This window comes from Pelodiscus sinensis, unplaced genomic scaffold (genome assembly GCF_049634645.1).
Source record: "Pelodiscus sinensis isolate JC-2024 unplaced genomic scaffold, ASM4963464v1 ctg71, whole genome shotgun sequence".
NCBI classification, from domain to species: Eukaryota; Metazoa; Chordata; order Testudines; family Trionychidae; genus Pelodiscus; species Pelodiscus sinensis.
Window position 1 is genome coordinate 250,971 of NW_027465980.1, and position 27,872 is coordinate 278,842.

The 27,872-nt window shown below is 53.0% G+C and overlaps 2 protein-coding genes across 8 annotated transcripts in view; one reads left to right on the top strand and one right to left on the bottom strand.

Moving 5' to 3' along the window:
* Window positions 1–12,755: 12,755 nt before the first annotated feature.
* Window positions 12,756–16,312, bottom strand: LOC102455774 (nuclear cap-binding protein subunit 2). The gene is made up of 4 exons (XM_075917645.1): window positions 16,154–16,312; window positions 15,241–15,422; window positions 14,748–14,886; window positions 12,756–13,478 (listed from the first exon to the last, which is right to left on the bottom strand). Exons 1-4 carry the CDS (start codon window positions 16,238–16,240, stop codon window positions 13,380–13,382), a joined length of 507 nt encoding a protein of 168 aa, XP_075773760.1. The 5' UTR covers window positions 16,241–16,312; the 3' UTR covers window positions 12,756–13,379.
* A 211-nt stretch (window positions 16,313–16,523) lies between these two features.
* TEX11 (testis expressed 11) overlaps window positions 16,524–27,872 on the top strand; it is a 211,306-nt gene continuing 199,957 nt past the window's right edge. For 4 of the 7 annotated variants that reach the window (XM_075917646.1, XM_075917649.1, XM_075917648.1 and 1 more), the window contains exon 1: window positions 16,524–16,654. The gene's annotated coding sequence lies outside the window, so the exon portion shown is untranslated. The other 3 variants (XM_075917652.1, XM_075917653.1, XM_075917647.1) reach the window with 3 other exon arrangements.

Sequence of the window (27,872 nt, forward strand, 5' to 3'; positions counted from 1 at the left end):
TTCTGGTCATTCCCGCTGCAATGCCTGGCCAGACTGAGGTCACTTCTGGGAACGTTACCAATTAGATCCAGCCTCCAGGCCAGGGAGGCCCCCAGAGGGAAGCGGTGGGCAGCTGGCACTTCCAGCCCTGCTGTAGGGGAGAGACTTTTGATACTGAAACAGGGGGCTGGGCTAGATGGTCCCTGGGTCCAGCACTGCGTGGCCACTCTGATGTCGGCCGGGGAGGGAGACCTCGAGTTACAGCTTGGCTGGCAGCTGCCACAGTCCAAGAGCAGATCGCTGTGCTGGGAGCTGTGCAAACAGCTGGAGGCAGGCTCTGGTTCGGGTCAGCTGATCAGATGGTGCCTGTTATGTCGCTCACTGAAGGTATCAAGCATCTGGGGAGGGCGCTGGGGACCTCCTGGCATGGAGGCTGGATCTGGGTACAGGGAATGCTCGCAGATATGACCTCAGTCTGGTTGTCAGCCTCCTTGGCTGCTGCTTCCACTCCGCTGACACCGACGGGCTTCTCATAAGAACAGCCCCCCATGAAGGCTGACAGATATGGGGTGCTACCCAGGAAGTGTTTGGGAGGAAGTGGGTGCTGTGGCCTAGGAAGGCCGGTGTGGGGCTGGGAGCCAGGAACGACTCTGGAGTTCTGACTCCGGCTCTGCCGATGGGCTGGGAATGGCTGTTGCTTCAGGAACAGGCTTTGCTGAGAGCCCCACCAGAGCCTGCTTGTGTGTCTGCCACCTCCTGCCAGGCAGGTACAACCCAGCTAGCAGCACGCGGGCACAAGAGGCAATCCAGACACACGTGGCTCCTGGCCTGAGGAGGTCGTGCTGTGAAATACTCAGCCTCCTGGCCACCCCCCAGCCTTTACCTCGCAGGTGCTGGGAGAATCGCCGTTATGAGTCAGCCTCTCTTGTTTTCCTGCCAGCTTTCAGTTCATGCCTGGACACTTGACTGACTTGGGGTTTTGCTTCCCAAGTGCTGGATCTAGCATGCCAGATGCGGCTCGTCGGTTTGCATAATGGGGCAGGAATTTACCCAGTGCAACCTTTTGTAGCTCTTGGAAAAAGCTGATTGTAATTTGCAGTCTGTGTTTTGCTTGTGCCAGGCTGAGAAGCAGCATCCATGACAGCAGGCAACTGCTGCCGTGCGACACATGAAATGTACAGTCGTCTCTTTTTTCTCTTTCTAGATAAAATGGGCTTCTGAATAGTTGATGTTGATTTGCATTGTCAGTTTTGTAGCAGTTTGCCTCCGGCGAGGGCTTTTTATCTCAGGGAGCCCTTCACAACCCATCCCCACCCCTTGGTAGGCAGGAGTCATAATTCAGATGGGAAGTGGAGCCATGCAGGGCAGAAATGTCATGTCTTAGATCACCCAGTGAGCCTGTGTTAGGGTGGGAATTGACCCCACAACCGATTCTCAGTTCTGTGCTTTAGCCACTAGGCAAGATTTCCCTTCATGCTCTCTTAGCAGCAACACCTGGTGGGTTTTATCTGGACTGCTTTCTCCTGTTTGAACCCTAAGAAGCCCTATTGCTCTGCTGTTTGCTGCCCTCTGGGACAGGTGTGAAAGGCAGCCTCAACTCTGCTCTGTCATGTCCCCTTTTGCCTGCAGAGCTGGCAGGAACGACACCTGCCGCTGCTCAGCAGGCCCTAGAGCAGTGTCTGTTCTTTGCATGGGCCACAGGAAGGCCTGGTCTACACTGCTGCAGGCCGTGGGTCTAAGTTACGCTGCTCCAGCTATGTAAGGGATGTGGCTAAAGTCAATGGACTTAGATCTACTTACCATGGGATCTTCACGGCGGCGAGCCGATGGCGCTGCTCTCCCATGAACTCCGCCTCCACTTCTTGTCCTGGAGTCGCTGGGAGCGTGCTCGGTGGCCAGGTATCGCACCTGTTGGCCCCCACTGCATCGATCGCTGCCCACTGATCCAGCAGGTGGCATGGACATGCCCTGACTTCACTGTGCAGCTCAGAATATCAAAAGGGAAAATGGATAATGGAGCCAGTATTACTAAGGTGCCTTCCCCTTTTGTTCTGTTGCTTGTCTGAGCCCAAGCATGCTGCAGGCAAGAGAGCTGCTTTTGTTTCCTGGGCGTGTCTCTCCTATTCCTTTGAACCCATGTTTTGCCAGGCTGCCTGAGGACCTGTGCATGCATATGTATGTTAGCAGGAGCTCTCTGGTTGATAGGGGAGGAAAAGGCCTGGAAGTGTTACCCCTTGCTGGGGAGGGGGAAGCCTGGTTATCCTATTAGTGGAGCAGGGTGCTGTTCCCTCTTGCGTAAGATGGTGCTTGGTGGTAGAAGGAACCTGATAAGAGGAAAGTGGCAAACGCAGCATTAAGGCCCCTAGGCCAGTGGGCAGTGTGAGTTTGAACAGAGCCCTTGTAGAGGAGTGTCTATGGCCATGCCCCAGTCCAGGAGAGCAGGGAGCCTGGCATGGGATGGCAGTGTGTCCAGCAAGTACCACTCAGAGGCCCCATTGCCCCCACGCCTCTTCCTGTTCTGCCCCAAGTGGCTGCAACTGCTTTCAGAGAAAGTGCTGACAGGGAATCTGCTTCTGGAGCTGGTGCAGGCCCGTACCAGGAATGTGTGTGTGGGCAAGGAGCGGAGGCTTTTTTTGTAAATGTGGACCATGGCTTAAATGACTGCTTCTTGGAGCAGCTGGTACAGGAACCCACAGGAGGAGACGCAATTCTCGGTTTAGTCCTGAGTGGAGCGCAGGATCAGGTCCAGGAGGTAACCGTTACAGGACCGCTTGGGAATAGTGACCATAATACAATAACATTTAACATTCCTGTGGTGGGAAGAACACCTCAGCAGTCAAGCACTCTGGCATTTAATTTCAAAAAGGGGAATTACACAAAAATGAGGAGGTGAGTTAAACAGAAATTAAAAGGCACAGTGACTAGAGCCAAATCCCTGCAAGCTGCATGGAAACTTTTTAAAGACACCATAATAGAGGCCCAACTTAAATGTATACCCCAAATTAAAAAACATAGCAAGAGACATAAAAAAGAGTCACCGTGGCTTAACGACCGTGTAAAAGAAGCAGTGAGGGACAAAAAGGCATCTTTTAAGAAGTGGAAGTCCAATCCTAGTGAGATAAATAGAAAGGAACATAAACACTGTCAAATCAAGTTTAAAAATGTAATAAGCAAAAAGAGATTTTGAGGAACAGCTAGCCAAAAACTCAAAAAGAAACACCAAAATGTTTAAGTACATTAGAAGCAGGAAGCCTGCTAAAAAACCAGTGGGTCCCTTAGATGATCAAGGTATAAAAGGAGAAATCAAGGACGATAAAGCCATTGCGGATAAACTAAATGATTTCTCTGCTTCAGTCTTCACGACTGAGGACGTTAGGGAGATTCCCAAATTTGCACTGTCCTTTGTGGATGATGAATCTGAGGAACTGTCCCGGATTAAAGTGTCAGAGGAGGTTTTGGAACAAATAGAAAAACTTAATGTTAACAAATCTTCAGAACCGGATGGCATTCATCCAAGGATTCTAAAAACTCAAATGGGAAATTGCTGAGCTATTATCTGTGGTTTGTTACCTATCCTTTAAGTCAGCTTCCGTACCTAATGACTGGAAGGTAGCTAACGTGACACCAATATTTAAAAAGGGCTCTAGAGGCGATCCTGGCAATTACAGACCAGTAAGTCTAACTTCAGTACCGGGCATATTAGTCTAAACAGTAGTAAAGAATAAAATTGTCAGGAATGTAGAAGAACATAATTTGTTGGACAAAAGTCAACATGGTTTCTGTAAAGGGAAATCCTGTCTTACTAATCTATTAGAGTTCTTTGAAGGGGTTAACAAACATGCAGACAAGGGGGATCCAGTAGATACAGTATACTTAGATTTTCAGAGCCTTTGGCAAGGTCCCTCACCAAAGGCTCTTGTGTCAATTACATGGCCATGGGATAAGAAGGAACGTCCTTTCTGGGACTGAGAACTGGTTAAAAGAGAGGAAACAAAGGGTAGGAATAAATGGTAAATTTTCAGAATGGAGAGGGGTAACTAGTGGTGTCCCCCAAGGGTCAGTCCTGGGACCAATCCTTTTCAATTTATTCATAAGTGATCTGGAGAAAGGGGTAAGCAGTGAGGTGATAAAGTTTGCGGATGATACCTGTTTAGGATAGTCAAGACAGAAGCAGACTGTGAAGGACTCCAAAAAGATCTCACCAAACTGAGTGATTGGGCAACAAAATGGCAAATGAAATTTAATGTGGCTAAGTGTAAAGTAATGCACATCGGGAAAAATAACCCCAACTATACATACAGTATGATGGGGGCTAATTTGGCTACGACAAATCAGGAAAGAGATATTAGAGTTATCGTGGATAGTTCTCCGAAAACTTCCACACAGCGTGCATCGGCGATCAAAAAGGCAAATCAGATGCTAGGATTTATTAAGAAAGGGATAGAAAATAAGACACAGAATATCTTACTGCCCCTGTATAAAACTATGGTACGCCCACATCTTGAATACTGTGTACAGATGTGGTCTCCTCACCTCAAAAAATATATTTTGGCCTTGGAAAGAGTTCAGAAAAGGGCAACTAAAATGATTAGGGGTTTGGAACGGGTCCCATATGAAGAAAGGTTAAAACGACTGGGACTTTCAGTTTAGAAAAGAGGAGTCTGAGGGGGGATATGATAGAGGTATATAAAATCATGAGTGGTGTGGAGAGGGTGGATAAAGAAAAGTTATTTATTAGTTCCCATAATAGAAGAACTAGAGGACACCAAATGAAATTAAGGGGTTGTAGGTTTAAAACTAATAAAAGAAAGTTGTTCTTCACACAGCGTGTAGTCAACCTGTGGAACTCCTTGCCAGAGGAGGCTGTGAAGGCTAGGACAATAACAGAGTTTAGAGAGAAGCTAGATAATTTCATGGAGGTTAGGTCGATAGAAGGCTATTAGCCAGGGGATAGAAATGGTGTCCCTGGCCTCTGTTTGTCAGAGGCTGGAGAAGGATGGCAGGAGACAAATCACTTGATCATTGTCTTCAATCCACCCTCTCTAGGGCACCTGACCTGGTGCTGGCCACTGTCAGCTGGGTGGACCTTTGGTCTGACCCAAGAGGGCCATTCTTATGAGCTTTTTAAATATAAAGGAGTTCAAAATAGTCCTGCAATGAGTGTGCGTAAGAGAGGTTAATGAAAAAATTGAGTGAAAACAGTGATTGGTAAAATGAAAATTCTTATAACCAGGCTCGACAAACTATAGGGCTCTTGCACATGTGGAGTGCGGGGCTGGCGAGTGGCTTTCGCCGCCGTTTGTCAAGCCCTGCTTATACCGTATTTACAATACCATACTAAATTGGCACTCTTGTGGCTGCCAATGCTCTGCACTGAGGCACGTGATGAATGAGAGGGGTACTACCCTTTTCTGCGCAATTCAGCCATTCAGTTCACTAAATTGCCTTTAAGGGTTAAACCACAGACAGTGGATCCTAGAGCGTCTCCAGGAATGCTAGGGAAGTAGGAAGTAGCGGCAGGAAGCCAGGAGAGCCTATGAAAACAGGATGTGGGATTTTGAATAGGAAGCAGTGATCTTCCTGTGTCAGTCTTTTGTGTGACCAGAACAGAACCCAGGAGAGATGAATTAAGCCAGGAAAACAGGCATGGACTCTCCAGTGACATCTATGCCTAAGGAAGGACTAAACCTTTGGAACAACAGAGATGTGAGTAGAACAGGGAATGGTTCATCAGACATGAAAAGGTTATTTTCTTTATTTTTGTCTTTGTTGGACTTCTGTGCTTAACACGTTTCCCCTCCCCCTTAAACTATAGCTTTTACATTGAATCCTGGGGAAGGAATTCTGTGTTCTTAGTATTTTTACACTTGCTTTGTAGCAACCTAGTATGTTTTGTCTTAATAAAAATCACCTTTTTAAGACCATGATTTGATAACTAGAAAGCTGGAGGATGTATGTGCACAGTCTAAAACTGCAAAGTCAGCTAACAAGAAATTGCAGATTGTTCTTTCACGCTATCTCCAAAGAGAGGGTTAGAGCTTGCGGGTAACCCACAGGAAGAATTCCCCAATGTGTCCTCCTGGGTTTTCAAAGGGCCTTTTTGCATTTGTGTGTCATGATGCCAAGCTACGGCCAGGGAATCTGTGACCTGAGGAGTTTTTAAACAGAAGCCTTTAGTGGCAGGGTATTTTAAAGTCTTGCAGGTCTCCATCTTCTGCACTTGGAATGCCAGAGTGGGGAACAGCCTTTACTAGGTGTGTGCCCAGAGAGAGGCTAGCAGTTCTCAAACTTTTGCAGCCTGAGGATCCCCATTTTAAAATTGTGGACCTCAAGCTACCCTGCTTAGTCCCAGGCCCTGCTCCACACTCACCGTACCCCCTTTTTCCACCACTACCCTGAGCGTGCCCCATCCCTACTCCTCCCCCTCCCTTCCAGCACCTCCTACACTGCACTGTTTTGTGGTGTGTAGCAGGCATGGAGGGAGGGGGAGAAGTTGATCAGTGGGACTGGTGGACCCCCAGAAGTACCCTCATGGACCCCTTTGTTCATAGACCTCAGTATGACAAATGCTGCTCTAGGCTAATAGGTATCTGAACTAGAAGATTTACTTGGCATTGCTTAGGTCCTTCAGGGCAGGGAGCTGGGGGATGAGGAGGGCCTGAGGGCAGAGGGTGGGAATGCAGGAATCAGGGTAGGGGGTTGGGTGCTCCCTGTGGTCATTCAGGGGTATAGCAGGGACAGCTATCAGACCCCTCCCTTTCCATTTTATGAGAAACAATCACATTCCAGGCACATCCCATTGTCCTGGCCCAATCAAATCCTGACCTTGCTTTAAATTGCAATACGAGGAAGCTGCATACCCAATTTGGTGATCCTGGATCTTACCATTTCGGAGTTCTTGAAAAAACAAACTCAGATGGACAGACGCATACGCTCTCAAATATATAGTAGATAAAGGAGAAACCTGTGTTCACACTTGTCACACATGACATGGAAAGGGAACTCATATGTCTGGACTAGGAACCTGCCAAAGGAGGTGATGTTCCTACAGAGATGGAACTGAGTCAGAAGCATTACTGCACAGACACAAGACAGCTATGATGCTGCCTCAGCTTCCTGAGATCACGCCACCAGAAGTATTTGTCCTGGATCTTCAGAGACTCCGCTAATTAAGATGCAAAGCTGCTGAGGCTAGGTCTACACTGCAAAGAAAAGTTGGAAAAAGATACGCAATTGCAAATAGCAATTTGCATATCTTTTTCTGCTTTTCTTTTGAAAGAGGCTTTTCTGAAATTTGGTCTGTCTACACAGCGCCAAATTTCAGAAAAACTGCCTCTTTTGGCACATCCCTTCTTCCTCATAGAACGAGGCTTACAGGGATGGTGAAAATGTGTCTGCTTTTTTGGAAGTTGTTCTGAAAAAGTGGACACATTCCTTGGATGTGGCATAGATTCTCCGTGATACCTCTGGTATCCCGGAAAACCTCTGGGGCTACGTCTACACTGGCCCCTTTTTCGGAAGGGGCATGTAAATTTCACTAGTCGTCGTAGGGAAATGCGCGGGGGATTTAAATATCCCCCGCGGCATTTAAATAAAAATGTCCGCCGCTTTTTTCCGGCTTTTAAAAAAGCCGGAAAAGAGCGTCTAGACTGGCCCCGATCCTCCGGAAAAAGTGCCCTTTTCCGGAGGCTCTTATTCTTACTTTGAAGTAAGAATAAGAGCCTCCGGAAAAGGGCACTTTTTCCGGAGGATCGGGGCCAGTCTAGACGCTCTTTTCCGGCTTTTTTAAAAGCCGGAAAAAAGCGGCGGACATTTTTATTTAAATGCCGCGGGGGATATTTAAATCCCCCGTGCATTTCCCTACGACGACTAGTGAAATTTACATGCCCCTTCCGGAAAAGGGGCCAGTGTAGACGTAGCCCTGCAGTATAGACATAGATACAGCTGGAGCCCTGAGACATGCCATTCCCGACAACAGCAATGAAGGGGCTTGGGTGTAGTACTGTAAATGCTTGTGGCATTTTAGAGAGGAAAATAAAGACAATTCCTCTCTCAGTAGCTTATAATTGTGGAACACTAATTATTCCCTTTGGTCTTCCAGCCTTTTGCTTCTTTCCTTCTGCTTCTGTTACTTCCAATATTCTTCTTGGTCCCCTTCTTGGACCCCACTTTCTATAATGAAAGCTGAGTCCTGCTTAGCTGTACCTTAACCAATTGTGTTTGTTTTTCATTGGTTAATAAAATTATACTAAGTAATTTCAACACTGGTGCAGACTGGTGTAGATTTCCTGAGGTGCTCTTTCCCATCACACAGATAAGGGGTAGGAGAGACACTTCATGAGTCACAGCCAGTTCCTTCATGGGTGAGGTGGGGATAACAAAGGGTTATTCCCTCTTGTACCTTTGATCTTGGGCAGCTCCACTCTTCGCCCTGGGAGACACTCCTGCAGCCAAACAGCTCTTCCAGTGAAATTCTCTGACACTCTTCTGTTTTCCTTTAAGCGGCTTACCTACATGCCTCCTGCTACCTTCCAGAACACATCACACATTCCAATGTCTACAGCCAAGCCCTAAGATACAACCACATTTGCTCCAATCCCACAGAGCGAGCCAGACACCCACACAGGATCTCTATCAACCATTCTTAAAACTACACTATCCACCTGGGGAAGTGAAGAAACAGCTTGATAGAGCCAGGCGGGTACCCTTGCTACCTGCACAAATTTCTCTATCCCTTCCACACTGTAGGGGGACACACCTTTACCCAGTTCCTAGGGCTCAAGATGCAACCCTGTTAATTTACACACCCACCCGTACCCAATTCCTAGGGCTCAGATCACAACTTCCTGCAGGTTTTGGAGGATCTTTAGCCACTGAAAGAGCCTCACACAGTAATATCCTTATCCTCCATTTACTGACAATTCCCAAATAAGCAGAGTACACATGCCAAGCACCCAGTGTCATGCTCACCATTCCTGGTACAGGCGACTTCCCCTGTTGGCTAGGCAAGGTCATTCTCTGTGACATGCAGCAGCTAAGATCCAGATTCTAGTCTTAGGCTGTGTCTCGGAGGCGAGTTCTTCCAGGTCTTTCCCCTTCTCCTTGGTGTTCCTTGTCTCCCTTTGGTCTTCCAGCCTTTTGCTTCTTTCCTTCTGCTTCTGTTACTTCCAATATTCTTCTTGGTCACCTTCTTGGACCCCACTTTCTATAATGAAAGCTGAGTCCTGCTTAGCTATACCTTAACCAATTGTTTTAGTATAATTTTATTAACCAATCATAACAAAATTATGTAACCAATCATACTCCACCACCTTAATTGATTTACACCTAGCAAAATTAATTACACAGCAGTCAGAAACCGTTACAAACCAGACACAGATCACACAGACAAACAATAGGAAAGTAAGGATACTTAACTACAGAGTGTGGACTCCACAACATTCTCAATGGAGAAGCAGTTTCTGGCCATACAGAATGGTGTGACTTAAGTTTTCTTTACCCATCTTGAGATCTGTTCCTTTATCTGGGGAAAGTGGGGGGGTATCAGGACAAAATCCTCTTCTCACAGCTTGGTGTGACACTATTTTAATACAATTTAGATGGAATGTGAGTATGTGACTCTAGACCTTACAGCTAATGGCTGCTGCTCTTCAGTCTGGCTGCAGAAGAAGGCTTTGGTTCAGGCCTACCACAGGCCTTTCAACACAGCTACAGAAAAGCCATATTGTTACACCTTGAAGTCACCTATTACAGGACAGACAAAAAATAAAGCAACAGAACACCACTGGCCATCGCCTACAGCCCCCAGCTAAAACCTCTCCAGCACATAATCAAGGATCTACAACCTATCCTTCATTATGATCCCTTGCTCTCACAGACCTGGAAGACAGAGTCCTTGCTAAAAGACAGCCCCCCCAAATACCACCAACTACAAACTCCACAAGAGAAACACTAACCCAGGAACCAATCCCTGTAACAAACCCCATTGCCAGCTCTGACCACACCATCATGGAACCTAACCACATCAGCCATACCATCAAAGGCTTGTTCCTCTGCGTATCTACCAATGTGATATATGCCATCATGTGCAGCAATGCCCCTCTGCCATGGACACTGGCCAAACTGGACTGAGTCTACATGAAAAAATAAGGCCGGGTCTGGGCACCGCTGAGGGTGAATTGCTCAAACTCGGGGCTCTTTGTAGCCCCTGGCTGGCGGTCCTTCCCAAATAGGCCACAAACCAGTCGCACAGAGCACTTCTGCTGCCTGCCTGGCCAGCCAGAAGCCTCACAGGCAAAACCCCTCTGACACTCCAGCACTCTCCGTGCACCAAACAGTCCTGGGCCTAACACACAGGTGAAGGGTTTTAGAACCCAATCTCACCTACCTCAAATGGGTTCTTCCAGTTCCAAGAAACTAGCCACAGATCCCAGGTCAATTTACACTCTGGATCTTACCCACAAATCACGATGAACCAATCCTTTAGAATCTAACAGCTAAAAGTTTATTACTGAAAGAAAGAAAAGCATGAGAATGAGGTTGTTAAAGTACCATACATTACATGCATCGAATCTCCCAGTTCTTGAGGCAGGCTTGCAGCAGGGATCTTATAAGTGCTGGCTTAAAAGTCCTTGGTGTACATCCTATGTCAGGATGGGTCCACAGTTCTTTCCGGCTTGTTGATCCTTGCAAGGCTGCCTCTGGGATGAAGAGCTGAGCTGAGCACCAAGATGGCGTCATTCACATGGCATATTTATATCCCTTCCTGGTCTCTTCCAAGCTGGAAACAGTCACATGGTCAGTGGCCAGGCACCTACATTCCTTCCTAGGTGGGTATCTGGTACTTAAGAGACTTATTGTTCCTGGTGGCTTGCTAATTAGCATGTCCATAGGGTAAGCTTTTCTCGCCCATTGCTCAACCACATATAGAGAAACGTCCAGTGTCCATACAGAGTACATGTCTATAACTTCCACACCAACATTATACAGGTATATGAAGAGCATATACAGAATCAGTTGACTGTAAGCTTTCATTTGACACCTCACATGGCCCCCTTTGTACCAACTTTTGGGGCAAACATCCCCCATGGGTACAGCAGTGATCTGGTTGCTCCCCTTAAAATCCAGTAACATGACACCTAACCACATCAGCCATACCATCAAAGGCTTGTTCCTCTGCGTATCTACCAATGTGATATATGCCATCATGTGCAGCAATGCCCCTCTGCCATGGACATTGGCCAAACCGGACTGAGTCTATATGAAAAAATAAATGAACACAAATCAGGTATCTAGAATGGTAATACGGATGTTAAATTGCAGTTAATCAGCTAATCAAGTAGTTGATGGAATTTCCATTGATTACTCAATAAGGGGGGTGTTCACTACCTCCACTGCGGCTCTGCAATTTAAATGTATTAGAAGCTGTAGCCCTACTACATTTAAACTGCTGCGGGGTTATCGCCTGGGTGCAGTGTGAGCCAGGACTAAGAAGTCCCAGTTTGTTCCAGGTCTGCCCCTCCCCCCCGCACTAAGGAGACAGTGCTGTGGGAAACCGGCTTTTAAGTCAACTCCCCCAGCACCAGCTCCTGCTCTCCCAGCCCGCTGCCTCTGACACAGAAGCAGAAAGGGGGGGGGGGGTGAAAGTGAGCAGTCTACTCGACTACCTGATAAGCATATGCTTATCAGTTAGTTGACTAGTCAACTACTCCTTTGCATCCCTAAATAATAACATACAAAACCAGTTGGAGAGCATTTTAATTTGCCTGGACACAGATAGAGATTTGAAAATTGCCATTCTTCAGCAAACAAACAAATCAAACCCCTTCAAAAACAGACTGCAACGTGAAACCACTGAACTGGAATTCATATACAAATTGACACCACCAGAACAGGTCATTACAAAAAATAATTTTCCCCTTTGGGTATTCTCACTTTACCACAGTTGGAAGTGGGCCACATCCACCCTGATCGAATTAGTGCTGATGTAATGCTCCCATCTCTGTTTCTCTACCATCTGATTCTTTCCCTTCATGCATCTGATGAAGTGAGTTGCAACAAGCAAAAACTTTATAACTTGATAAAATGGTTAGACTTTCAAGGAGCCACTGGACTCCTTGTTTGTGCCTGTGTAAGCACTTCTCTGGCAATTACTCCTTAGTTATCAGGGCTGTTGGGTAACTCAGAGTGTGCTTGGAGGCCTGGTTGTGTCCTGCCACTGAATAGGACAGAGGCAGACATTTTTCCCTCTGAAGTTCAGAGGCCTTGAGCTGCTAAAGTATGTGATTTAATGCAAAAGAAGAAACTGTTACAGCACCTCATTATGCAGGAATGCGTTACAGGAACTGTATGCTAGGGTAATTTCCCTTTCTCCAGCTGGAGGACTCAAGAAAGAGCAGTATGCCCTGCAGCTCCTGCTTCTTGGTCTGGCCCCATGATGCTTCATGTGCTCTATGCTACAGGACTTGGCACTACGATGGCAGAAAATGGGGAAACTTCCTGGCATTCACTGATGCAGGGAACTGAGGACTAATTTCGCATCTTAGTACACACAGCAAAGTGTAACTTTACTGGTGATTTCACGAGGTGACAAACCCGCTACTAGCACAGAGTGCAATGGGAAGACAAATGAGGCCAGCACCAAAAGGAAGACCCAGATCACAGCAAACAGGACGACTGCCCCACTGTGGTCAGAGAGCAGCCGACATGCCAACAGGTTGTGTCCCCCAAAAGCCCTGCCACATGCCCAATGGCAATGAAGCGCAAACTGCAGCAGGTACAGGACTTAATGTTTATTTAAAAAACCCAGACACAAACAAAACCACATTGTAATAGTGACGCTCTGCAACAGCAGGCAGCATCACAGATACAGCAAAGACTAAGGCTCTGCAGGGCTTACTGAGCAAAGGGTCCAGAGTTCAGACAAGCACTTGCAAGTGGCCAGTAAGATCTTGCTTTGCTTCCCTAATTTATATCAGGAATGATGCTTTACAGAGGCAAACAAGATTGTAAATTACATATTTTAAACTCCTCCCTCTGTCCCAGAGCTGCACAAGCAGAAAGGCGGGCTTTGATGGCTGTTGTATTTCTCAGAAATCTGTGCTCGAGAGCAACCACAGCTGCAATGACAACTTGGAGGCAGAAGTCTGAGCGGGACATGTCTCACTTATTCTTAGTGAGAAATTCTGCAGCGCTGGCCACTCTATTTTCTTGCTGCCCTGTATCACAATAGATCAGCCATTCCAGCCCAGGAGAGATGAGAAATGAACAAATGTTGAACAGCCAGTCTCGTATTGCCTTTTGCTGGAACCTGGCTCCAATCACACCCCCATCCAAAGAGTGAGGCCAGAGCTAGCTGCAGAGGCTCACCATCCCTCTAGGTACTGGGATAGATTAGTCATTTAGTAGATTACGGTCTGGTGATTGGTTTTCTGCATCTGAATGATTTTGCCAAAGCCACCTCTTCCCACATCATAGTCTGTCCGGTATTCGTCTCGCACCTGGGGCAAAGCAGTAACACAAATCAGCATCTGCACCTGGCTAGACAGAGACATGCTAGGCACCCTCTTCGCATACATTGGTGGTGGGCTGAAGCTCAGATTACAAGCCTTTGCAAGCCCTTAAAATACCTTGCAAAGGAACCATTACCAAGGAGACTGATGGGAAGACCTGACTTTTCTAATGGCGGGGCCATCATTAGACATAATGAAGCAGCAGAGAAGGGCCAAATTCTGTTTGGTTTTGCTTTGCAGTTCATCTTTATGAATCGCCAAAGCCTGAACCTAAAGCTTTGTTCCTCTGGAAATCTGGGAAGAAATTTTAATCTTCTCATAGGCATCATTTGATGATTAAACTAGCTTTAGAACCACACCATCCCCATTATGATCCTGTTTCTCACTCCCCACCTTGATTGCTACACCCTTTTGAGAACACTATCTTGAGAAGTGAGCAAAGCGGTTTGTTTTGGGCCATAGGGAGCTTGGAATGTAGTTTCAAAAGGCATTAAGTACCATGCTCCTACTCTAGTGATCTTAAAATAATTTTAGACTGGCTTCAGTTCATTACTGGGTCTGCCATGGATGACTGCCTTTGTACTAAGGATGTGAATGAATAGTCGGTTAATCTAGTTGGCTACTCGCATTCTGTCCCCGTTGCCTCTGTATCTGAAGCAGCAAGGGGAGGGAGAAGCAGGAGCTGGTGCCACCTGCTTCGGCCCCCCATACCCCACACTGCTGCCTCTGTCCCAGCCCCCCGTGGACAGGGGCTGCTGCTGGAGCAGCCTCTGTCGCTGGCCAGCCTGGGTTGCTGCAGACAGAGATTGCTCTGGGGCAGCCTCCACTGCCTCCTACTCTCCCAGTAGCCTCTGTCCACAGGGAGCTTGGACCCTTGCAGACAGGACTGTTGCAATCCTGCACTGCTGCTTCTGTATCAGAGGGAGCAGTGCAGGGTGGCAAGCAGCCAGCCCACAAGGGGAGCTGGTTTTTAAACAGTTTCTCCTCGCAGACTGGCTCCCTCCTGGCACCCTGCACTGCTGCCTCTGATACAGAGGCAGAAGCGCAGAGTGGCAGGGGGCTCCCTCAGAGTGGGGCCAGATTGCATGGCTGCCGGCCCTTCCCCCCACGGACTATAAAATAGTCAACTAACCGCTAAGAATTCAATTAACCGACAGCTAACATCCCTACTTTGCACTGGATCGGCCAAAGGTAGCTCCACCCATCACCCAGTCCCAAGGAAGGCTGGCTCAGTGCTGAAGCTAGTATTTTCTTTACCTGTCCTCCAGACTTTCCTCTCCCATATTGTCGTCCCTCCTTAAACCCTGCATCCCAGTCAGTCCTGATGATCCGATCATCCAGTCGGGTGCCATTGATATACCTCATTGCATGCTCAGCATCTGCTCTTGTATAATACCTGGAATTTGTTATAAGGAAGACTCAAAGTGTTGTTCAGCTTGTCAATGCCAGCTGCATACAGGGAATGAGAGAAATGACTATATCCACAGCAATGTCAGTGACTGAGGCAGGATGGTAGAGAAATAGCAGACCCTGTGAAGGAGGGAAACTGTTTGGTACTGTGAATGAAAGCTCACAATTTTCATGTTTGCTCACATATCACAGGAGCATTCCCAGCTCCTCCAGAGAGGCCAGATATGCTCTGTAACATGCTGATGTTCAACAGAACTGAGGGGATATAATCCACCCAGGATGCGATTAATCAAAAAGCAGTGGCAGAAAAATTATGGCAACAGAAAACGGAAAAGGATACTCCACGAAGCAGAAGCCACAAGGGGTTTTCTTGACCTTGTCTAACCCCATGACAATCCTCTTAACATCTCCGCATTTGGAGAAGAGCTCCTGGATCTGCTCCTCAGTGGTGTAAAAGGACAGGTTGCCCACATACAGTGTGGAAGAGAGCTTCAGGGCCTTATCCTGTAGGTATCGGCTACCCTGAGAGCACAACAAACAGTAAATGGAAACAGCAACCTACTGTTCAGGGAATGCCTGACCCACTGGTTGTGAAACTGCTACTTCTGCCTGTTTGAGAACCTCCCCCTCCTACTCCAGCAATGAAGTGCAAGATGGCAATCATGGCAAAGGGCATGGGCACTTCTGCCTCCCTCAGGTTTGGGTACTGCACCCTGCCATCTCCTGGGCTGCCATCAGCACCTCAGGACCTGCCCCCTGGCGCTGTGCATCCTGTCCCCCGCCGGTGCTGTACACCCATGTGCCCACCCCCCGGTCCTGTGCTCATCCCCTCAGGCTGCCGCTACGCACCCCTGCCCCCAACCCTTGGCACTGTGCACCCTGCCCCCACCCCTCAGGCCCCGCCCCCTGGCGCAGTGCACCCTGCCCCCACCCCTCAGGCCCCGCCCCCTGGCGCTGTGCACCCTGCCCCCACCCCTCAGGCCCCGCCCCCTGGCGCTGTGCACCCTGCCCCCACCCCTCAGGCCCCGCCCCCTGGCGCAGTGCACCTGCCCCCACCCCTCAGGCCCCGCCCCCTGGCGCTGTGCACCCTGCCCCCACCCCTCAGGCCCCGCCCCCTGGCGCAGTGCACCCTGCCCCCACCCCTCAGGCCCCGCCCCCTGGCGCTGTGCACCCTGCCCCCACCCCTCAGGCCCCGCCCCCTGGCGCTGTGCACCTGCCCCCACCCCTCAGGCTCGGGCCCTGCCTGCGCGCACCCGGAAGTGCTGGTCGCGGTACTGGCTGATCTCGCAGTAGGAGTCGCTGCTGAGGCCGCCCAGCGTGGCGCTCAGCGCCCCCGACATCCCGGCCCGGGACCCGGAACCTTCCAGAAGCAGCACGGGGCCGCCTAGCCGGGAAGGGAAGCGCCGAGCAGCCCATTGGCTAAGCGCCTGCTACTCACCGCGAGGGGGCCGGGCCTACAACCCCATTGGTGAGGGGCCGCGGTATACGTGCGTCACGTCACGGCAAGCCAATCAGCGCGCTAGGCTCGGCCGCCGCTAGCAATAAAATGGTGGCGAGGCACCGCCCACCTCTCGCGCTGGGTCTCTGGGAGCTGTAGTTGTCTGGCTCGCGGCAGGGTGCGCGCGCAGCACGATTTATCCCAGCATACTCCGCGGCGCGAGACGCCGCCTGCTTGGGCGGGAAACGGTGCCTGGCTGAGGTGGCGCGAGGCGAGTGTCGCTGCCCGTGACAGGAGCCCTGCCCGTCGGCGGCAGGTGACCGTGCGTCCCCGGCGGGGCTCGTAGCCCGCCATTGTATGCGCGGAGGTCGCCTTCCTCGCCGGCCTCCCCCGGGAGCGCGGGCTGCGGCCGTGAGGGGCTCGGCGCTCGTCGCCTGGGAGCGCTTCTGGGGTGGGTGACCCGCCCTCGGGGGAGGCCAGGGGAAGCTGAGGGGTGTGGCGTGGGGGGGGGGGTGTCAGGAGTAGCAGTGGCCCTGGGCAGGGCGCTGAGGGGTGTGGAGTGGGGGGGTGTCAGGAGTAGCAGTGGCCCTGGGCAGGGTGCTGAGGGGTGTGGCGTGGGGGGGTCAGGAGTAGCAGTGGCCCTGGGCAGGGTGCTGAGGGGTGTGGCGTGGGGGGGTCAGGAGTAGCAGTGGCCCTGGGCAGGGTGCTGAGGGGTGTGGAGTGGGGGGGGGGTGTCAGGAGTAGCAGTGGCCCTGGGCAGGGCGCTGAGGGGTGTGGAGTGGGGGGGGGGGTCAGGAGTAGCAGTGGCCCTGGGCAGGGTGCTGAGGGGTGTGGAGTGGGGGGGGGTGTCAGGAGTAGCAGTGGCCCTGGGCAGGGTGCTGAGGGGTGTGGAGTGGGGGGGGGTGTCAGGAGTAGCAGTGGCCCTGGGCAGGGTGCTGAGGGGTGTGGAGTGGGGGGGGGGGTCAGGAGTAGCAGTGGCCCTGGGCAGGGCGCTGAGGGGTGTGGAGTGGGGGTGTGTGTCAGGAGTAGCAGTGGCCCTGGGCAGGGTGCTGAGGGGTGTGGAGTGGGGGGGGGTCAGGAGTAGCAGTGGCCCTGGGCAGGGTGCTGAGGGGTGTGGCGTGGGGGGGTCAGGAGTAGCAGTGGCCCTGGGCAGGGTGCTGAGGGGTGTGGAGTGGGGGGGGGGGTGTCAGGAGTAGCAGTGGCCCTGGGCAGGGCGCTGAGGGGTGTGGAGTGGGGGGGGGTGTCAGGAGTAGCAGTGGCCCTGGGCAGGGTGCTGAGGGGTGTGGAGTGGGGGGGGGGGTCAGGAGTAGCAGTGGCCCTGGGCAGGGCGCTGAGGGGTGTGGAGTGGGGGTGTGTGTCAGGAGTAGCAGTGGCCCTGGGCAGGGTGCTGAGGGGTGTGGAGTGGGGGGGGGGGGTGTCAGGAGTAGCAGTGGCCCTGGGCAGGGCGCTGAGGGGTGTGGAGTGGGGGGGGGGGTGTCAGGAGTAGCAGTGGCCCTGGGCAGGGCGCTGAGGGGTGTGGAGTGGGGGGGGGGGGTCAGGAGTAGCAGTGGCCCTGGGCAGGGTGCTGAGGGGTGTGGAGTGGGGGTGTGTGTCAGGAGTAGCAGTGGCCCTGGGCAGGGCGCTGAGGGGTGTGGAGTGGGGGGGGGGGGTCAGGAGTAGCAGTGGCCCTGGGCAGGGTGCTGAGGGGTGTGGAGTGGGGGTGTGTGTCAGGAGTAGCAGTGGCCCTGGGCAGGGTGCTGAGGGGTGTGGAGTGGGGGGGGGGGTGTCAGGAGTAGCAGTGGCCCTGGGCAGGGTGCTGAGGGGTGTGGAGTGGGGGTGTGTGTCAGGAGTAGCAGTGGCCCTGGGCAGGGCGCTGAGGGGTGTGGAGTGGGGGTGTGTGTCAGGAGTAGCAGTGGCCCTGGGCAGGGTGCTGAGGGGTGTGGAGTGGGGGTGTGTGTCAGGAGTAGCAGTGGCCCTGGGCAGGGCGCTGAGGGGTGTGGAGTGGGGGTGTGTGTCAGGAGTAGCAGTGGCCCTGGGCAGGGCGCTGAGGGGTGTGGAGTGGGGGGGGGTGTCAGGAGTAGCAGTGGCCCTGGGCAGGGCGCTGAGGGGTGTGGAGTGGGGGGGGTCAGGAGTAGCAGTGGCCCTGGGCAGGGCGCTGAGGGGTGTGGAGTGGGGGGGTGTCAGGAGTAGCAGTGGCCCTGGGCAGGGCGCTGAGGGGTGTGGCGTGGGGGGGTCAGGAGTAGCAGTGGCCCTGGGCAGGGTGCTGAGGGGTGTGGCGTGGGGGGGTCAGGAGTAGCAGTGGCCCTGGGCAGGGTGCTGAGGGGTGTGGAGTGGGGGGGGGGTGTCAGGAGTAGCAGTGGCCCTGGGCAGGGCGCTGAGGGGTGTGGAGTGGGGGGGGGTGTCAGGAGTAGCAGTGGCCCTGGGCAGGGTGCTGAGGGGTGTGGAGTGGGGGGGGGGGTCAGGAGTAGCAGTGGCCCTGGGCAGGGCGCTGAGGGGTGTGGAGTGGGGGGGTGTGTCAGGAGTAGCAGTGGCCCTGGGCAGGGTGCTGAGGGGTGTGGAGTGGGGGGGGGGGTGTCAGGAGTAGCAGTGGCCCTGGGCAGGGCGCTGAGGGGTGTGGAGTGGGGGGGGGGGTGTCAGGAGTAGCAGTGGCCCTGGGCAGGGCGCTGAGGGGTGTGGAGTGGGGGGGGGGGGGTCAGGAGTAGCAGTGGCCCTGGGCAGGGTGCTGAGGGGTGTGGAGTGGGGGTGTGTGTCAGGAGTAGCAGTGGCCCTGGGCAGGGCGCTGAGGGGTGTGGAGTGGGGGGGGGGGGGTCAGGAGTAGCAGTGGCCCTGGGCAGGGTGCTGAGGGGTGTGGAGTGGGGGTGTGTGTCAGGAGTAGCAGTGGCCCTGGGCAGGGCGCTGAGGGGTGTGGAGTGGGGGGGGGGGTGTCAGGAGTAGCAGTGGCCCTGGGCAGGGTGCTGAGGGGTGTGGAGTGGGGGGGGTGTCAGGAGTAGCAGTGGCCCTGGGCAGGGCGCTGAGGGGTGTGGAGTGGGGGTGTGTGTCAGGAGTAGCAGTGGCCCTGGGCAGGGTGCTGAGGGGTGTGGAGTGGGGGTGTGTGTCAGGAGTAGCAGTGGCCCTGGGCAGGGCGCTGAGGGGTGTGGAGTGGGGGTGTGTGTCAGGAGTAGCAGTGGCCCTGGGCAGGGCGCTGAGGGGTGTGGAGTGGGGGGGGGTGTCAGGAGTAGCAGTGGCCCTGGGCAGGGCGCTGAGGGGTGTGGCGTGGGGGGGGGGGTGTCAGGAGTAGCAGTGGCCCTGGGCAGGGCGCTGAGGGGTGTGGAGTGGGGGGGGGAATGTCAGGAGTAGCAGTGGCCCTGGGCAGGGTGCTGAGGGGTGTGGAGTGGGGGGGGGGGAATGTCAGGAGTAGCAGTGGCCCTGGGCAGGGTGCTGAGGGGTGTGGAGTGGGGGGGGGGGTGTCAGGAGTAGCAGTGGCCCTGGGCAGGGTGCTGAGGGGTGTGGAGTGGGGGGGGTGTCAGGAGTAGCAGTGGCCCTGGGCAGGGTGCTGAGGGGTGTGGCGTGGGGGGGGGGGTGTCAGGAGTAGCAGTGGCCCTGGGCAGGGCGCTGAGGGGTGTGGAGTGTGGGGGGGGGTCAGGAGTAGCAGTGGCCCTGGGCAGGGTGCTGAGGGGTGTGGAGTGGGGGGGGGGGTCAGGAGTAGCAGTGGCCCTGGGCAGGGCGCTGAGGGGTGTGGAGTGGGGGGGGGGGGTCAGGAGTAGCAGTGGCCCTGGGCAGGGCGCTGAGGGGTGTGGAGTGGGGGGGGGGGTCAGGAGTAGCAGTGGCCCTGGGCAGGGCGCTGAGGGGTGTGGAGTGGGGGGGGGGTGTCAGGAGTTGCAGTGGCCCTGGGCAGAGCGCTGAGGGGTGTGGAGTGGGGGGGGTGTCAGGAGTAGCAGTGGCCCTGGGCAGGGTGCTGAGGGGTGTGGAGTGGGGGGGGTGTCAGGAGTAGCAGTGGCCCTGGGCAGGGTGCTGAGGGGTGTGGAGTGGGGGGGGGGGTGTCAGGAGTAGCAGTGGCCCTGGGCAGGGCGCTGAGGGGTGTGGAGTGGGGGGTGTCAGGAGTAGCAGTGGCCCTGGGCAGGGCGCTGAGGGGTGTGGAGTGGGGGGGGTCAGGAGTAGCAGTGGCCCTGGGCAGGGTGCTGAGGGGTGTGGAGTGGGGGGTGTGTGTCAGGAGTAGCAGTGGCCCTGGGCAGGGTGCTGAGGGGTGTGGAGTGGGGGGGGGGTGTCAGGAGTAGCAGTGGCCCTGGGCAGGGCGCTTAGGGGTGTGGAGTGGGGGGGTGTCAGGAGTAGCAGTGGCCCTGGGCAGGGTGCTGAGGGGTGTGGCGTGGGGGGGGGGGTGTCAGGAGTAGCAGTGGCCCTGGGCAGGGTGCTGAGGGGTGTGGAGTGGGGGGGGGTGTCAGGAGTAGCAGTGGCCCTGGGCAGGGTGCTGAGGGGTGTGGAGTGGGGGGGGTCAGGAGTAGCAGTGGCCCTGGGTAGGGCGCTGAGGGGTGTGGAGTGGGGGGGGGTGTCAGGAGTAGCAGTGGCCCTGGGCAGGGTGCTGAGGGGTGTGGAGTGGGGGGGGTCAGGAGTAGCAGTGGCCCTGGGTAGGGTGCTGAGGGGTGTGGAGTGGGGGGGGTCAGGAGTAGCAGTGGCCCTGGGCAGGGTGCTGAGGGGTGTGGAGTGGGGGGGGGGTGTCAGGAGTAGCAGTGGCCCTGGGCAGAGCGCTGAAGGGTGTGGAGTGGGGGGGGGGGTGTCAGGAGTAGCAGTGGCCCTGGGCAGGGCGCTGAGGGGTGTGGAGTGGGGGGGTGTCAGGAGTAGCAGTGGCCCTGGGCAGGGTGCTGAGGGGTGTGGAGTGGGGGGGGTGTCAGGAGTAGCAGTGGCCCTGGGCAGGGCGCTGAGGGGTGTGGAGTGGGGGGGGGGGTGTCAGGAGTAGCAGTGGCCCTGGGCAGGGTGCTGAGGGGTGTGGAGTGGGGGGGGGTGTCAGGAGTAGCAGTGGCCCTGGGCAGGGCGCTGAGGGGTGTGGAGTGGGGGGGGGGATGTCAGGAGTAGCAGTGGCCCTGGGCAGGGTGCTGAGGGGTGTGGAGTGGGGGGGGGTGTCAGGAGTAGCAGTGGCCCTGGGCAGGGCGCTGAGGGGTGTGGAGTGGGGGGGGGGGATGTCAGGAGTAGCAGTGGCCCTGGGCAGGGTGCTGAGGGGTGTGGAGTGGGGGGGGTCAGGAGTAGCAGTGGCCCTGGGCAGGGTGCTGAGGGGTGTGGCGTGGGGGGGGGGTGTCAGGAGTAGCAGTGGCCCTGGGCAGGGTGCTGAGGGGTGTGGAGTGGGGGGGGGATGTCAGGAGTAGCAGTGGCCCTGGGCAGGGCGCTTAGGGGTGTGGAGTGGGGGGGTGTCAGGAGTAGCAGTGGCCCTGGGCAGGGTGCTGAGGGGTGTGGAGTGGGGGGGGTGTCAGGAGTAGCAGTGGCCCTGGGCAGGGTGCTGAGGGGTGTGGAGTGGGGGGGGGGGGTGTCAGGAGTAGCAGTGGCCCTGGGCAGGGTGCTGAGGGGTGTGGAGTGGGGGGGGGGTGTCAGGAGTAGCAGTGGCCCTGGGCAGGGCGCTGAGGGGTGTGGAGTGGGGGGGGGGGATGTCAGGAGTAGCAGTGGCCCTGGGCAGGGTGCTGAGGGGTGTGGAGTGGGGGGGGTGTCAGGAGTAGCAGTGGCCCTGGGCAGGGTGCTGAGGGGTGTGGAGTGGGGGGGGTGTCAGGAGTAGCAGTGGCCCTGGGCAGGGTGCTGAGGGGTGTGGAGTGGGGGGGGGTGTCAGGAGTAGCAGTGGCCCTGGGCAGGGTGCTGAGGGGTGTGGCGTGGGGGGGGGGGTGTCAGGAGTAGCAGTGGCCCTGGGCAGGGTGCTGAGGGGTGTGGAGTGGGGGGGGGGATGTCAGGAGTAGCAGTGGCCCTGGGCAGGGTGCTGAGGGGTGTGGAGTGGGGGGGTGTCAGGAGTAGCAGTGGCCCTGGGCAGGGCGCTGAGGGGTGTGGAGTGGGGGGGGGTGTCAGGAGTAGCAGTGGCCCTGGGCAGGGTGCTGAGGGGTGTGGAGTGGGGGGGGGGTCAGGAGTAGCAGTGGCCCTGGGCAGGGTGCTGAGGGGTGTGGAGTGGGGGGGGGGTCAGGAGTAGCAGTGGCCCTGGGCAGGGTGCTGAGGGGTGTGGAGTGGGGGGGGGGTCAGGAGTAGCAGTGGCCCTGGGCAGGGTGCTGAGGGGTGTGGCGTGGGGGGGTCAGGAGTAGCAGTGGCCCTGGGCAGGGTGCTGAGGGGTGTGGAGTGGGGGGGGTGTCAGGAGTAGCAGTGGCCCTGGGCAGGGTGCTGAGGGGTGTGGAGTGGGGGGGGGGGTCAGGAGTAGCAGTGGCCCTGGGCAGGGCGCTGAGGGGTGTGGAGTGGGGGTGTGTGTCAGGAGTAGCAGTGGCCCTGGGCAGGGTGCTGAGGGGTGTGGAGTGGGGGGGGGGATGTCAGGAGTAGCAGTGGCCCTGGGCAGGGCGCTTAGGGGTGTGGAGTGGGGGGGGGGTGTCAGGAGTAGCAGTGGCCCTGGGCAGGGTGCTGAGGGGTGTGGAGTGGGGGGGGGGTGTCAGGAGTAGCAGTGGCCCTGGGCAGGGTGCTGAGGGGTGTGGAGTGGGGGGGGGGGATGTCAGGAGTAGCAGTGGCCCTGGGCAGGGCGCTTAGGGGTGTGGAGTGGGGGGGTGTCAGGAGTAGCAGTGGCCCTGGGCAGGGTGCTGAGGGGTGTGGAGTGGGGGGGGGGGTGTCAGGAGTAGCAGTGGCCCTGGGCAGGGTGCCCAGGATGAGTGGGGTGGTTAGGAGAAACACTCCACAATTGGGGTGGGTTGGGCAGAGCTGGGGGTGAAAACACTGGGCACCTGGGCTGGATGCTTGGAGGAGTGGTGGCTTGGAGCAGCACTTTGCACCTAAGCTGGATGCGGGGGTGGGGTTGAGGGGGATACTGGAAGAAGTGCTGTGCCCTTGGGTTGGGTGGCAGGGGACAGAGTGCGGATGGGGGAGAGGCCAGGAGATGCACCTTGTTGTGTTCCCAGGGTGCTCTGTTCTTTCCTTTGAGTTTGGATGTCAGATGTGCCCATGCAGGAAACCTGGCTACCTACAACCAGCAGCACACAGCTGGTCTGAATCAATTTAGCTGTGCGCCAGCACAGCCATTTTCTCCAAGGTTGTAACATATTCAGAAAGGGACAATAAAAATGATTAGAGGTTTGGAGTAGGGACGTTAAAATGTATGTATAACTGCTGGAATTTCCAGCAGTTACACATGGGATGGCAGGTGGCTCTCTGGGAGGCAACTTTTAAGCCAGCTCCCTGCACATACCAGCTCCCACCTGCTGGCCTGTGTTTCTTCTTCTGTGTCAGGCTGTGTCTAGACTACACAGTTCTTCCGGAAAAAGCTACGCAAATTGCAAATCACAGTTTGCGTATCTTTTTCTGGCAGAGGCTTTTCTGACATTTGGCCCATCTAACCTGGGTCAAATGTTGGGGGAAAGCCCTTTTTTTGGAACATTTCTCCTTCCTTGTAAAACAAGGTTTACAGGGATGCCAAAAAAAATCTGTTCTTCTGAAAATATTTGGAAAAGCAGACGTGTTCCTTGGATGTGGCAGAGTTTTTCATCCCGGAAAAACTCTGCAGTCTAGTCGTACCCTCAGAGGCAACAGTGCAGAGCAGCAGGCTACTCCCTAGGAGTTGGTATGTGCCGGGAGTTGGCATAGAATGGTGTTCCTAGTGTCTGTCAGAATGTGGGAATGGGCAACGGGAGAGATCATGTGGTGATTACCTGTCCTGGTCATTCCCTCTAGGGCACCTGGCTTTGGCTATTGTTAGAGGACAGGATGCTGGTGTACATGGCCCTTTGGTCTGACCCCCAGCATGGCTGTTCTTTTGACAAGCACTGTACTCTAGCAAGTGAGCGAATGTGATCCTTGTTAAGGATGTCAACGTGTAGTTGACTATATGATTAACTGATAAACTTGGGTTTATTGGTAATCCTGTTGACTCCACCTCTTGCTGCCTCTGTATCAGAGGGAGGGGGGTGGGAGCTGGTTTTTAAGATAGCTTTCCATGAGCACTGGATCCCATGGAACTGCCTGCTCCTCCCACTCCCGTGTTGCTGCCTCTGACGGAACATGTCTACACTAGGAAATTATTTTGAAATAACTAAATTTGACTTAACTCCTGGTTAGGGATATAATAGTGTAGTTGATTAACTGACAAGCATAAGAACATCAGAACGGCTGTACTGGGTCAGACCAAAAGTCCATCTAGCCCAGTAGTCTGTCTGCCAACAGTGGCCAGAACCGGGTGGACCGAAGACAATGATCAAGCGATTTGTCTCCTGCCATCCTTTTCCAGCCTCTGACAAAGAGGCCAAGGAGACCATTTCTATCCCCTGGCTAATAGCCTTTTATGGACCTAACCTCCATGAAATTATCTAGCTTCTCTTTAAACTCTGTTATAGTCCTAGCCTTCACAGCCTCCTTTGGCAAGGAGTTCCACAGGTTACCTACACGCTGTGTGAAGAAGAACTTTCTTTTATTAGTTTTAAACCTACTACCCCTTAATTTCATTTGGTGTCCTCTAGTTCTTCTATTATGGGAATAAAGTTATTTATTAGTTTGCCTTCTCCACACCACTCATGATTTTATATACCTCTATCATATTCCCCCCTCAGACTCCTCTTTTCTAAACTGAAAGTCCCAGTCGTTTTAACCTCTCTTCATATGGGACCCGTTCCAAACCCCTAATCATTTTAGTTGCCCTTTTCTGAATCCTTTCCAAGGCCAAAATATATTTTTTGAGGTGAGGAGACCACATTTGTACACAGTATTCAAGATGTGGGCATACCATAGTTTTATACAGGGGCAGTAAGATATTCTGTGTCTTATTTTCTATCCCTTTCTTAATAAATCCTAGCATCCTATTTGCCTTTTTGACCGCAACTGCATACTGTGGAAGTTTTCAGAGAACTATCCACGATAACTCTAAGGTCTCTTTCCTGATTTGTCATAGCCAAATTATCCCCCCATCATACTGTACGTATAGTTGGGGTTATTTTCCCTGCTGTGAATTACTTTACACTTATCCACATTAAATTTCACTTGCCATTTGTTGCCCAATCACTCAGTTTGGTGAGATCTTTTTGGAGACCCTCACAGTCTGATTCTGTCTTGATTATCCTAAACAGTTTGGTATCATCCTCAAACTTTACCACCTCACTGCTTACCCCTTTTTCTCCAGATCTTTTATGAATAAGTTGAACAGGATTGGTCCCAGGACTGACCCTTGGGGGACACCACTAGTTACCCCTCTCCATTCTGAAAATTTACCATTCCTACCCTTTGTTTCCTGTCTTTTAACCAGTTCTCAATCCAAGAAAGGACCTTTCCTCTTATCCCATGGCCATGTAATTTACACAAGAGCCTTTGGTGAGGGACCTTGTCAAAGGCTCTCTGAAAATCTAAGTATACTATATCTACTGGATCCCCCTTGTCTGCATGTTTGTTAACTGTTTAAAGAACTCGGGCTATGTGTACATTGGCATGATCTTGCGCAAATACTCTTTAACGCAAGAGTTTTTGCGTTACAGTATTTGCGCAAGAGAGCGTCTACACTGGCAGGTGCCTGTGCGCAAGAGATGTGCTTTTGTGCAAGAGCGTCCATGCCAGTGTAGACGCTCTCTTGCACAAGAAAGCTCCGATGGCCATTTTAACCATCAGGCTTTCTTGCGCAAGAAATTCATGTTGCCTGTCTACACTGGCCTCTTGCGCAAGAACAGTTATGCAAGAGGGCTTATTCCTGAGCAGGAGCATCATAGTTCTTGTGCAAGAAGCACTGATTGCACACATAAGAATGTCAGTGTTCTTACGTAAGAACTCCCCGCCAGTGTAGACAGGCAGCATGTTTTTGCGCAAAAGCAGCCGCTTTGGTGCAAGATCGCGCCCATGTAGACACAGCATAATAGATTAGTAAGACAGGATTTCCCTTTACAGAAACCATGTTGACTTTTGTCCAACTAATTATGTTCTTCTACATGCCTCACAATTTTATTCTTTACTATTATTTCGACTAATTTGCCCGGTACTGAAGTTAGACCTACCAGTCTGTAATTGCCAGGATTGCCTCTAGAGCCCTTTTTAAATATTGGTGTCACGTTAGCTACCTTCCAGTCATAAGGTATAGAAGCTGATTTAAAGGATAGGTTACAAACCACAGATAATAGTTCATCAATTTCCCATTTGAGTTCTTTTAGAACCCTTGGGTCAATGCCATCCAGTCCCGGTGATTTGTTCACGTTAAGTTTTTCGATTTGTTCCAAAACCTCCTCTAATGACACTTCAATCCGGGACAGTTCCTCAGATTCATTACCCACAAAGGACGGTGCAGATTTGGGAATCTCCCTAACGTCCTCAACCGTGAAGACTGAAGCAGAGAAATCATTTAGTTTATCCGCAATGGCTTTATCGTCCTTGATTGCTTTTTTTATATCTTGATCATCTAAGGGACCCACTGGTTTTTTAGCAGGCTTCCTGCTTCTAATGTACTTAAAAAACATTTTGGTGTTTATTTTTGAGTTTTTGACTAGCTGTTCCTCAAAATCTCTTTTTGCTTTTCTTAGTACATTTTTAAACTTGATTTGACAGTATTTATGTTCCTTTCTATTTATCTCACTAGGATTGGACTTCCACTTCTTAAAAGATGCCTTTTTGTCCCTCACTGATTCTTTTACATGGTCGTTAAGCCACGGTGACTCTTTTTTAGGTCTCTTGCTATGTTTTTTAATTTGGGGTATACATTTAAGTTGGGCCTCTATTATGGTGTCTTTAAAAAGTTTCTATGCAGCTTGCAGGGATTTGGCTCTAGTCATTGTGCCTTTTAATTTCTGTTTAACTCACCTCCTCATTTTTGTGTAATTCCCTTTTTTGAAATTAAATGCCAGAGTGCTTGACTGCTGAGGTGTTCTTCCCATCACAGGAATGTTAAATGGTCACTATTCCCAAGCGGTCCTGTGACTGTTATCTCCTGGACCTGATCCTGCGCTCCACTCAGGACTAAATCGAGAATTGCGTCTCCTCCTGTGGGTTCCTGTACCAGCTGCTCCAAGAAGCAGTCATTTAAGCCATTGGGAAATTTTATCTCTGCTTCTCTTCCTGAGGTGACATGTATCCAGTCAAAATGGGGATAATTAAAATCCCCCATTATTATAGAGTTCTCTATTTTGGTAGTCTCTCTAATCTCACTCAGCATTTCAAGTCAGTATCGCTGTCCTGGTCAGGTGGTCGATAATATAACCCTACTGCTAATTTCTTATTATTGGAGCATGGAGTTACTATCCATAGCGATTCTATTGAACATGTTGATTCACTTAATATTTTTATTTCATTTGATTCTACATTCTCTTTCACATACAGTGCCACTCCGCCACCCACCTGGCCTGCTCTATGCTTCTGATATATTTTATATCCTGGTATGATTGTGTCCCACAGATTTTTCTCATTCCACCAGGTTTCAGTGATGCCTATTATATCAATCTCCTCCTTTAATACGAGGT

Bases quoted from the DNA above. Each gene is read 5' to 3' on its own strand.
- LOC102455774 (XM_075917645.1), bottom strand. From the start codon at position 16,240: ATGTCGGGGGCGCTGAGCGCCACGCTGGGCGGCCTCAGCAGCGACTCC. The intron at 15,423-16,153 runs GTGCGCGCAGGC...TTGTGCTCTCAG, and splicing joins ACCGCGACCAGCACTTCCGG to GGTAGCCGATACCTACAGGA. The intron at 13,479-14,747 runs GTAAAGAAAATA...GCTTTGCCCCAG, and splicing joins GAGGAAAGTCTGGAGGACAG to GTGCGAGACGAATACCGGAC.